At 45.2% G+C, this 12,615-nt stretch overlaps 1 protein-coding gene across 1 annotated transcript in view; it reads right to left on the bottom strand.

Annotated features, from left to right (window-relative positions):
- The window catches only part of PFKM (phosphofructokinase, muscle), a 43,703-nt gene extending 32,295 nt beyond the window's left edge, over nt 1-11,408 (bottom strand). The window contains exons 1-3 of the mRNA XM_083599224.1: nt 11,110-11,408; nt 2,920-2,993; nt 923-1,000 (exon numbers count right to left, since the gene is read on the bottom strand). Coding sequence (XP_083455350.1) covers nt 923-1,000; nt 2,920-2,993; nt 11,110-11,200 — 243 coding nt within the window. The 5' untranslated portion in view covers nt 11,201-11,408. The remainder of the gene's footprint in view (nt 1-922; nt 1,001-2,919; nt 2,994-11,109) is intronic.
- Nucleotides 11,409-12,615: the final 1,207 nt, after the last annotated feature.

The following is a 12,615-nucleotide window of genomic DNA, read 5'->3' as shown; positions in this document are numbered from 1 at the left end:
TTTCCCCAACCTAGTGCCCTCCAGGTGTTTTGAACTACATTTCCCACCAACGTCAGCCAGGATAGTCAATAGTCAGAGATGTAGGGAGTTATCGTTACCACATAATACTCATTCTTCATTTGTAAGCAATTGATCACTTAGTGTGGCAGCACCCACACTATGGTCCCATTCATTCTTTTCGGCACTTGCTAAAAACTTTCTGGTTTAGGCAAGCCTACCCAGATATACAGGGATGCGGGTGGCGTTGTGGGTTAATCCACAGAGCCTAGGACTTGCCGATCTGAAGTTTGGCGGTTTGAATCCCCGCGACGGGGTGAGCTCCCGTTGCTCGGTCCCAGCTCCTGCCAACCTAGCAGTTCGAAAGCATGTCAAAGTAGATAAATAGGTACCGCTCCAGCGGGAAGGTAAATGGCGTTTCCGTGCACTGCTCTGGTTCGCCAGAAGCAGCTTAGTCATGCTGGCCACGTGACCCATGCTGGCCAATAAAGCGAGATGAGCGCCGCAACCCCAGTCGGTCACGACTGGACCTAATGGTCAGGGGTCCCTTTACCTTTACCTTACCCAGATATGCAGAATGTTGACATGTGTTTTAATCTGGTCTTCAACTTAACACTGATTTAAAAATTATTTTTTTGGGGGAGGGATATTTTAAATAACTGTTTTTAACAGTTCTTTTTCTACTGATAATTCATTTTATTCTTTTTCTAAAATCCACTTGGAGGATTTCCGTCTTTGCTTTTTTAAACAAAGCAGTATATACATTTTGTGAAATAAATAAACGGTTGAAAGCATCAGGGGGGCACCAGGTGGTTCTGTAGTATCATAAAACCCTGAAATCTTCGCACTAGTGACACCTAGGGTAAGAAGGACAGCTCTGAAGCCTCTCACACCCTGAGGGACAAAATCCAAGGGACTGGCTTACCAGTTGCAGCATCATGGACACACTTTCCCATGTTGCTTCCTTAATATTGTCACCGCCGTCCACAAGCCCTTGGTAGCCCTGAAACAAAAGTCAGAAGAGATTATTTAAAAAGAGAAGCCTTTTTGAGCCTCCATCTCCTCTAGAGCTGGTTAACTCAAGAAGATAGAGACACCATAGCTGTGAGCTGCTGCTACAGCAAACTACAGTGGTGCCTCGGGTTACATACGCTTCAGGTTACATAAGCTTCAGGCTACACACTCCGCTAACCCAGAAATATTACATCAGGTTAAGAACTTTGCTTCAGGATGAGAACAGAAATCGTGCTCTGGCGACATGGCAGCAGCGGGAGGCCCCATTAGCTAAAGTGGTACCTCAGGTTAAGAACAGTTTCAGGTTAAGAACGGACCTCCAGAACGAATTAAGTTCTTAACCCGAGGTACCACTGTATACTGAAGAAGGAACGTTAAGGACAAGATGCAGTTGAAGTACATTGCCAGGCTGGTGCATTGTTCGAGCTCAGGATATTTCCAGCTCCTTTAGCCACTGTAGCAACATTGAACAGGTAGCACCTCAACTAATAATAATAATAATAATAATAATTTATTATTTATACCCCACCCATCTGGCTGGGCTTCCCCAGCCACTTTGGGAGGCTTCCAACAAAATATTAAAATACAGTAACGCATCAAACATTAAAAGCTTCCCTAAACAGGGCTGCCTTCAGATGTCTTCTAAAAGTCTGGTAGTTGTTGTTCTCTTTGACATGTGGTGGGAGGGCGTTCCACAGGGCGGGTGCCACTACCGAGAAGGCCCTCTGCCTGGTTCCCTGTAACCTCAATTCTTGCAGGGAGGGAACCACCAGAAGGCCCTCGGAGCTGGACCTCAGTGTCCAGGCTGAATGATGGGGGTGGAGACGCTCCTTCAGGTATACTGGGCCAAGGCCATTTAGGGCTTTAAAGGTCAGCACCAACACTTTGAAGTTTGATCCTAAACGCACTGGGAGCCAGTGAGGGAACCGCCAGAAGGAAGAAGAAGAAGAAGAGTTTGGATTTGATATCCCGCTTTATCCAGGCCCTCAGCGCTGGACCTCAGTGTCTGGGTAGAACGATGGGAATGGAGACGCTCCTTGCATAGGGTCTGTGAGGCACCAGGGTAGCTGATCTGGTATTACCACTGCTATGCGACCTATGGCGACTCTAATAGTCCTGTTTGGTCTAGCAGCAGCAATCAGCAGCAGAGTTAACAAAATAATAAACCCATTTGCAGTAGAATGAGGTGGAAGAATGGACTATACCATTTGGGTCTGAAGATGGAGCATCGTATTTGTGAATACTCTCCAGCAGAAAAAGCTCACTGTGAGTAAGTGGAAACCTAGTACAGGTGGGAAGAGATGGAGCTTGAACGTTCCTCTCTGGTGTGTGCACGTGCGTTTAGCTTGCAGGAATTTTACACGAGTGCAAGTTCAAAAATGGTTAAACTGCAGCCCCCTGAGGCTTCAAGTGGTGCAGCCCACTCTAGAAAACAGAGACATTCTATGCTTTAGAATGGGACGTGGGTGGTGCTGTGGGTTAAACCACAGAACCTAGGACTTGCTGATCAGAAGGTTGGCGGTTCGAATCCCCGTGACGGGGTGAGCTCCCGTTGCTCGGTCCCTGCTCCTGCCCACCTAGCAGTTCGAAAGCACGTCAAAGTGCAAGCGTTTCCATGCGCTGCTCTGGTTCGCCAGAAGCGACTTAGTCATGCTGGCCACATGACCCAGAAGCTGTACGCCGGCTCCCTTGGCCAGTAAAGCGAGATGAGCGCTGCAACCCCAGAGTCGGTCACAACTGGACCTAATGGTCAGGGGTCCCTTTACCTTTTATGCTTTAGAATGGAATGTCCCTATTTTCATGCTGGATATGCTATCTCAGGATTTCACACCTCATTCTGCTCCATGAGTCAACCAAGTCTTAGACACAATTCCTACTCAAGTAAAGAAAGGCAGCAAATCAACCTACCTCATGAACAAAGTACACTTTGGCCCCGGTGTATATTCCCACTCTGACCACTGCCCGGACAGCAGCATTCATACCTGTTCAGAGAGAAGGGAGAAGAGAGGTCACAATGCACAAGCAAACTGGATGACAGCATTGCAGAGGTAGACAATGTGTTCCTGGACCACAGCTCTTGTCATGCCTGGCACGGGCTGATGGGAGTTGTAGTTCAACACCACTTCTGAAGGCACTACACTTTGCTAATGTCTTGTATAAACAACAATGCATTACATATTCAGGTAGGTAGCTGTGTTGGTCTGACACAGTCGAAATAAATAAAAAATTGTCCAGTAGCACCTTAGAGACCAACTAAGTTTGTTCTGGGTGCAAGCTTTCGTGTGCATGCATTCCATATGCAGATACCGTATCTGCAGAAGTGTGCATGCACACAAAAGTTTATACCCAGAACAAGCTCAGTTGATCTCTAAGGTGCTACTGGACAATTTTTTTTATAATTTACATACTTATCTGAGATGAAACCCAAGGAGATTCTAGTGGGCTCTGTCTTGTTCTACTCTACAATCAGAGACATTGAAGGGACTATGATTCTGTTCCAACCATATCTAGTTCTTACTGAATCACAGGAGAAGCCATGGGAAGATTAACAAGACCCACTGGGGGCCTTAATTCAGAATATAAAGGAAACAGAAAAGACTAGTGACTCACAGCTCCAATCTCCTCACAAGTATGACAAGCACCCACATTGCTCTAGGTTTGGCACCAGATGAATACTTATTTATATGCCCAGACATTGTAAGTTTTGTTAACGATTGTTCTAAGCTGCTCTGTTGTTTTCAGCTATTTTATTTGTTTGATGGTATATTTTAGAGTGTATTGCTGCTTATTTTTAGGGAATAAGCTTTATAGGGAAGTTTTTAATGTTTAATGCTGTATTGTGTTTCTAATATTCGATTGGGAGCTGCCCAGAGTGGCTGAGGAAACTCAGTCAGATAGGCAGGGTATGTATGTATGAAATAAATATTATTATTTTATGACTTAGTTTGTTGTAGTGTAGTTATTCTGAATTCTGTACTTCAGTTTGGTGTTGATGAAGGGCAGATTGAAAACATTTTCATCAAATAAATAAAGTAATTTTTGGAAGCTGCCATTTGCAGAGCAGAAGCACCATGTGGATGAGGGACGATGGGAGTAAGGATGTTGGAGAATTTTACCAGAATTGGGAGCAGAAGTTGACGATGTTCATTTATTTGTCCCATGTCTGAAATGGAAATCAATCCCGCAAATATAATCAGTAATCACTGCTGTCGTTTGTAAACGAAAAACAAGTAATTGATTACTCCCCCCCAAATTGAATGGTTTTTTCCTTTACATTAAAAGTAATGTTTTGGAATAATGTAACAATCATGTAACTAAGTGTGCAATTAAGCATGTAAAATTCCACTACAGAAGACAGTGAGAATAATGTGGTCTTTGTTGAAAACCAAACTGAAGTGGAACAGAAACAGTGCTGCTTGCAATGAACTCAGATTGGAACAGAAATTGACACCTTCTAACATCCGTATAGTTAAAGCTATGGTTTTCTCAGTAGTGATGTATGGAAGTGAGAGCTGGACCATAAAGAAGGCTGATCGCCAAATAATTGATGCTTTTGAATTACGGTGCTGGAGGAGAGTCTTGAGAGTCCCATGGACTGCAAGAAGATCAAACCTCTCCATTCTGAAGGAAATCAGCCCTGAGTGCTCACTGGAAGGCCAGATGCTAAAGCTGAGGCTCCAATACTTTGGGCACCTCATGAGAAGAGAAGACTCCCTGGAAAAGACCCTGGGAAAGATGGAGGGCACAAGGAGAAGGGGATGGCAGAGGACGAGATGGTTGTACAGTGTTCTCGAAGCAAACCAACATGAGTTTGACCAAACTGTGGGAGGCAGTGGAAGACAAGAGTGCCTGGCGTGCTCTAGTCCATGGGGTCACGAAGAGTCGGACACGACTAAACGACTAAACAACAACAACAAAACATCCCTAGATGCGGGTGCCTATATTTCTATAGAGCTCTGCCTTATTTGCCTGGCCTTGATGCTGCTGTGACGTTCAATTTATAACCAGCCTACAACACTGAAGCTCCACTGATGTACAATTGTTGTGTTTCCTCATATATCTGTGCTGCCCACATAGAGGTACTGGTGATCTCCTGAAGAGGCCTATGCCGTTGCTTAAAATCTCCCTTGAGCAGACAGTCATTTTAATGATTGCTTCGTGTTGCTTTTAAATGTTTTCATGCTGTTGTATGCTGCCCTGATTTTTGCAAGTGGACGGTCTAGAAATGCATTTGTTTGTTTGTTTAGAAATAAATGTGGTAAGTGTGTGATGTGGAGCCTTTATTATAGCATCATCTGACCCTTAAACCCACTCTGCTGTCTCTCAGCCTCCTTGGCGTACGTGTCGTTTCTTACTGCCTCAGGTCAGTATTGTTGACCCAGACTCACAAGTCTCCCATGATCCTACCCTCAGATGATTTGCACATTTTATTTTTGACCCGCTGACATTTAAAACAAGTTCCTGAGGTACCCCCTCTGCCAGGCCACTGTGCTTGCTGGCTCCAAAATATACCACACCAGGAGAGGGACTGTAATTCAATACCACTGCATACCCCCCCAAAAAAAATCCTCTCTAAGTCATGTGACAGCTTCACAGACAAGCTGTGATCATGGATGCAGCTGAGGAAAACTTGGGCTACAAGAAGGCTAAGGTGGATGCCAAACCCCCAACGCTTTTAAACCTTTCTTCATATGATGATGATGATGATGATGATGATGATGATGATGATGATTATACACAAGTACATATACCTCATTACCTACTCGGTCACATTCAAAAACACACATACCTATAAACATTTATCTATAATAAATGTATATTGATATTGATCTAAAACCATTTCCTCTTTCTCCGTGTGGGTTAAATCTTTAACGGCAACAAATGATTTTGCTCTGGATCTGTTACACTCAATTCTCGTTGCTGTGGTGTAATTGCTCGTTTGCCAGCACAGCTGAAAAATATTTCATCAGTGAAGTGCTTTTTGACCCTTGTGAAACAGAAATCGCCATGCATCTCATGGAATTGCTTTGCTCCTATCTTTATTTCATTTCATCCTGTAGTTATGTGCTATTTTCCTGTGTTTTAGATAACTGTTTTATATACCTTTGAGAAATGCCCTGTCTTGTTAGTCTCTAGTGCTGTTTCAGACTCAGTCTTCTCTCTCCAAATCTCTTGACTTCTCATCAGCCTATCGAAAAAGGACCTATTTCCAAATGCTGATATCAAGGTGGTTCTATCTTAAAGTTAGCTTCTATTTGTTCAATGGTCTGCACACTCTTCCAGTCTTAATAGGCTTCCATCTTACTTACTTTTTATATCTGAAAATGTCCAAATTGCCTTTTCAAAAAGTGAACCATTCGCCTTCTAATAGAGAAGCCAATAGGAAGTCCTTGGGTAATGAACACTTATATTGGTCCAAGATTTCTAAACGTATGTTTATAACATAGGATGCCCCTCTGCAAAATGTCCTCCTCTCATTTTTTACTTATCCATAGTAGATTTTTAAGATCGGTCTTGCATTAATCTGTTAGGTTTTTCATTTCTATTATGCCATTGCATCTGCCTTGCCAATCCTGCCAATTCTTTTAATTCAAATTCACCCTAGGGGACAACACACCAAGCATTTTTTGAGTCAGAAATCCCCCTAAGCTCCCCATCATCTGAAGGACAAAAAGGAAGGGCCCTGCACTGTGTAGTAGGGGATAACTTGCAGGCAACCATTGACCTATCTGGAAATGGCGAGTGGAAATGGACCCATCCATTTCTGGCTCTAGTGCTGCCCTCCAGGTATATAATCTATGGCCCTCCAGATGTTGTTGGACTCCCATCTTCCCTGATCATTGGTCATGCTGGCTGGGGCTGATGGGTTATGGGAAATGAGTCCAAGAAGATAGAAAGGCTGCATAATGCTACCACATCAGCTGTGCAGCCTGAGGATAGATGCAGGAGTGAGCCGGAAACATCCTTCCATTAAATACATCCCTTTGACCTTCCTTAAAACCATCACCACTTTCACATAGTTCTTGCAGCTTTGTTGGGTTCTGCTTCCACATATGCCTTAAGGGAAGAGCAGCATATAGGGTGCCCCTTCACATGCTGTTGACTTACATCAGCCCCAACCAGTACGGCCAATGGTCAGGGATGATGGGAGTTGTAGTCCATCAACATCTGGAAGGCATCGCATTGGCCACCATTTCTTACCACCATGAGACTACGACTTCTCAAAGCCTTTTTTGTGTCCATTAATCAAGTATGGCCTATCTACAGGGCAAATGCGAGCATCTGTCTCAGATACTAGCATCAAACTAGTAATTTTGTCACCTATCATTTGAAGCTAGATGTGCCCATGCTTTGATCTGTTAGATGTTAAGCTGTACCTCTGGGTACATCAGCAGTTATTGTTCGGCATCTGTCTAGACTGCAACAGCCCTTCATAAAACACCACAACTGTGTAGAATATCCACCAGTAATAGTAATAATAATAATAATAATAATAATAATAATAATAATAACAACAAAACAACAACTACCACTACTTTTATATATTCCCCGGTCAGAGCCGGGCTCAGGGCGGCTAACATCAATAAAATTTCAGTAAAAACATAAGAAAAAACAAACAAAAATTTAAAATACAGGTTAAAATGCAATTTAAAATGCAGCCTCATTTTAAAAGTCAAAACAATAAGGAGAGGGAAATATAAGGGTCAGACTGAGTCCAAACCAAAGGCTAGGCGGAAAAACTCTGTCTTGCAGGCCCTGCAGAAAGATGTCAAGTCCCGCAGGGCCCTAGTCTCTTGTGACAGAGCGTTCCACCAAGTTGGGGCCAGTACTGAAAAGGCCTGGGCCCTAGTTGAGACCAACATAACCACCTTGTGACTTGGAACCTCCAGAATGTTGTCATTTGTGGACCTTAAGGTCCTCTGCGGGACATACCAGTAAAGTTGTACTACAGGTACACACGTCCATAGTTGGGATTTCCAGGAAACCAGCCAAGGATTAGGTTTCTTCTCCATATTGCGCTCCTGCCCACAACCATATATACTTAACTGCCGCATGCACGGGCAGTGGGTTTGTGATGTAGTATAGCTTTTGTGAAGTCATGTTTCCAGGCCATGTTATTGTGACAACGCATTTTGCAAAAAGCCTCTCATGTTATCACATCAGATCAACAGCAGCAGTTAATCTGATGTGAACACACACACCCTGACGCCTCTTGCATATTAGTAGTAGCTCTTCCACCACCACCACAAAGTCACAACAGGATGGCAACACCACATCACAAAGTAGTATGAGAGTAAGTCCTAGCCTGGGTCACACTGAGTGATTTAGTAACAGTGGGTGGAATTCAACATGGTGCTCCAACAAATCTTTTGCCCGTACCAGTATTCTAGCTTGCCAGATGGAACAACTGTTCTGGGGTTGGGGTCAGGAGACTCCGTTTCAGGGAGCATATAAGGGGCCCCAAAATCCTTGTGTACCTGTCCACTGATGGGGTTCTTCAGGTGAACCCCACCCAAAGTATTTCTTCATGGCAAGACTTTCATTTATTTTCCTTTCCTCCCCTGTTAGCTCCCCCATTCTCACGATGTTGTTGTTGTTGTTATTTGAATTTATATATCGCCTTACACCCAGATATATATAGAAGACAGTTCGGAAACTGCAGCTGGTGCAGAATTCATCAGCCAGGCTACTCACCAAAGCAAGACGGTTTGAAAATATTATACCAATCCTGGTTCAACTACACTGGCTACCGATTAGTTTCCGGGCCCAATTCAAAGTGCTGGTTTTGACCTATAAAGGCTTAAATGGCTCAGGACCACAGTACCTCAAGGACCACCTCTTTCCATATGAACCTACCCAGACCCTTAGATTATCTTCCGAGGCCCTTCTTTGTGTGACTCCTCCACAAGAGATCTGGAGGGTGGCAACACGAGAACGGGGCCTTCTCTGCAGTGGCTCCCCGTCTGTGGAATGCTCTCCCCAGGGAACTTCGCCTGGTACCTTCACTATACAGTGATACCTCAGGTTACATACGCTTCAGGTTACAGACTCTGCTAACCCAGAAATAGTGCTTCAGGTTAAGAACTTTGCTTCAGGATGAGAACAGAAATCGTGCTCCGGCGGCAGCAGGAGGCCCCATTAGCTAAAGTGGTGCTTCAGGTTAAGAACAGTTTCAGGTAAAGTACAGACCTCCGGAACGAATTAAGTACTTAACCCGAAGTACCACTGTACACCTTTAGGCACCAGGCAAAAATGTTCCTTTTCAACCAGGCCTTTGCCTGACTTGATCTACATCCTATACCCTTTTTTAAAATGCTACCTCTTTGGTTTTTTTTTTATTGGGTTGTTTGTTTTGTTTTGTTTTTATGTATTTGATATTTTATGTGAACTGCCCCGAGACCTTCAGGTACAGTGGTACCTCTGGTTGTGAACGGGATCCGTTCCATAGGCCCATTCACAACATGAAAAGAGTGCAACCGGCAGCAGCGCGTCTGGGCACGCGCGGGTTGCGATTCGCCGCTTCTGCGCATGCACGTGACGTCAATTTGCGCTTCTGCGCATGCGCGAGCGGCAAAACCCGGAAGTAACCCTTTCTGGTACTTCCGGGTCGCAACCTGAAAGAATGTAACATGAAGCAGACGTAACATGAGGTATGACTGTATAGGGTGGTATAGAAAAATAAATAAATACATAAATAAATAAAAATATACCCTTATATATTAGTAGCAGTAGCATTTCCATTTCTTACCCACCCTTCACCATAAGGGTACAACAATTTAAAAATACAATATTAAATAAATTGCAAGTCCTTGGAGGCAGGAATGGCCCTTTTTTCTATTTATAATACTCTGCCAAGTGATATGTTCACTTGTAATGCCGTCAACAGCATGTATGCATTTCAAAAAAGAAAAAAAAATCCATCTTGAAACTAAGACGGGACTTGGACAGCAAGAGAAGACATATGAGTGCAGATAAACAAAACAGAGCTCTCTGTGTGTGTGTCTCAAGGTCAGGAAAAGGAAAATAAAGAATAGTCGGCTGAAGAACTTGACAAGTCAACATGTTTGAAAAAAGCACCTGTATTTTGCTGTATTGAAAACTAATAAAAATATTTTGGAGGGGATTTTTTTTTTTAAGCATTGCATTGCATTTGTTCACACCACAGGGCCCCCATTCCCAGTTAATCAACAGACATAGATGGAGGCAAACCCAGATCAGGAAGAGATGCAGACTTTGTAAGAGTATAGGAGAAACAGCAAAGAAATGATGGTTCAAGACACCTGAGGGTAGATTATGTGAGTGCTCATTTTGCTAAGGAAATGCTTCGTGGCCAAACTGCGGTTGATGAGCCACAAATTGCTTTCAAAGCTCTTTAAAAAAAAGGCAATACAAATAATATCAAAGAGAAAAAAAGCATTCAACAAGAAGGCAGAGAACTACTGAGGAGAAAGGCTGGAGGCAGTGTGGGAGGAGAAAGTCAAAGAAGGGGAGACAGAATAGAAAAGAATGAAAAAACTGCTCCTTACTGGATGAAAAGTTAATCCAGCCCAGCATTCGGCTTCCAACAATGGCCAGTTAGATGCTTCTGGAAACGCACAAAGCAGGGCAGGATGGAGGAAAGACATTTACTGTATTTTTTGCGCTATAAGACTCACTTTTCCCTCCTAAAAAGTAAGGGGAAATGTGTGTGCATCTTATGGAGCGAATGCAGGCTGCACAGCTATCCCAGAAGCCAGAACAGCAAGAGGGATCGCTGCGCAGCGAAAACAGCGATCCCTCTTGCTGTTCTGGCTTCTGAGATTCAGAATATTTTTTTATTGTTTTCCTTCTCCAAAAACTAGGTGCGTCTTATGGTCTGGTGCGTCTTATAGAGCGAAAATTACGGTACCTGTTACAATTTGCAACCGAGACCAGTTCCACTTGAGTCATCTTACCAAGTTTAGGGAAAATCTGGATGCTAAAAAGTGCCCAGACATTAAAGCCCTTTCCTGGTAAATTCTGCCTAATGGCTTTTTTGCCATTAGCTCCTCAGACCACAAAGGGAGACCCCTAACACTACAACACACACACACACACACCAGAAACCAGTCCACTTACCCTGGGCATCTCCTCCAGATGTCAACACGGCGATGGCCTTGCCAATCCCCATTGTGTCGGCGTGCTCATGTTTTACCATTGTGTGCGACATTCTCCGGGCTGGAAAGTCAACAAGAAGAGTTTCTTAAAGAGGGGGAAAATGCCCTTGGTCTTCGGTGCCTCCTTGTCCTACCACAGGGGCCACCGACCACAGCCAGGTCCGGAGTGCTCCTTGTAGCCCTCTGCCGTTGCCTTTCAAAGTTGACACCCCGCCCACTCTCCAATAAATGACAAGTGGAAATGTCAGCCTGTAAATGATCTCCAATGCAGCGTCAGCCACACCTAATCCTAAGGGTACATGGCCAGCTGTCACGAGTACCAATGGACAGCGGAAATGTCAGACTGCAGGTACCAACTACTGTGTTGAGGGCTTTTGGTGGCTTCAAAGTCGGGAGAGAATATAGGTAAGATTTCAAAAAGAGGCTCCAAGTTGTATACTTAACTTTGACTTGGAGCAGACTCACTGACATGAATGGCCAGGACTAACTTAAGACCATTGATTTTAATGGGTCTACTATGAATAAGAGTGAGTTGACTACAACCTCCAGGTAAAGGTAAAGCTACCCCTGACCATTAGGTCCAGTCGTGGCTGACTCTGGGGTTGCGGTGCTCATCTCGCTTTATTGGCCGAGGGAGCCGGCGTACAGCTTCCGGGTCATGTGGCCAGCATGACTAAGCCGCTTCTGGCGAACCAGAGCAGCACACGGAAACGCCGTATACCTTCCCGCCGGAGCGGTACCTATTTATCTACAGTGGTGCCCCGCAAGACGAAAGGGTTTTCCGATTTTTTAGCGGCTTCGCAAGACGAATTTCCCTATGGGCTTGCTTCGCAAGACGAAAGCCCACAGGGAAATCTCCGGGGACAGCGGGGAAGCGCAGCGCGCCTTCTCCTCTGTTCCCGGACCTGTCCTGAGGGCTTGCGGTGGGAGGTCCGGGAATAGAGGAGAAGGCGCGCAGCGCTTCTCCTCTGTTCTCGGACCTGTCCTGAAGACTTGCGGTGGGAGGAAGGTTTTCCTCCCCACCGCCAACATTCAGAATGCTGTTCTGAATGTTGGCGGTGGGGAGGAAAAACCCTCCTCCCACCGCAAGCCTTCAGAAGAGTTCCCCCAGGGCTGCCTAGGCTGCGGATAGCAGCCTGCAGCCCCGCGCAAGGGGCGCTCTGCTTCAGAGCGCCCCTCGCGCGGGGCAGACATTCACAGCTTGGGGAGCCCTGCAGGACTTCCCCGCAGGGCTCTCCAAGCTGCGGATAGCAGCCTGCTGCCCCACACGAGGGGCGCTCTTAAGCAGAGCGCCCCTCGCGCGGGGCAGCAGGCTGCTATCCGCAGCCTAGGCAGCCCTGGGGGAACTCTTCTGAAGGCTGGCGGCGGGAGAAGGGCTTTTCTTCCCACCGCCAGCCTTCAGAAGGCTGTTCTGAAGGCTGGCGGTGGGGAGAAAAGCCCTTCTCCCCCCGCCAGCCTTCAGAAGAGG

This window comes from Podarcis filfolensis (assembly GCF_964270895.1).
Source record: "Podarcis filfolensis genome assembly, chromosome: 2".
NCBI classification, from domain to species: Eukaryota; Metazoa; Chordata; class Lepidosauria; order Squamata; family Lacertidae; genus Podarcis; species Podarcis filfolensis.
Note: the sequence above shows the minus strand (reverse complement) of the source record. Positions and strands in the feature narration are given on the sequence as shown.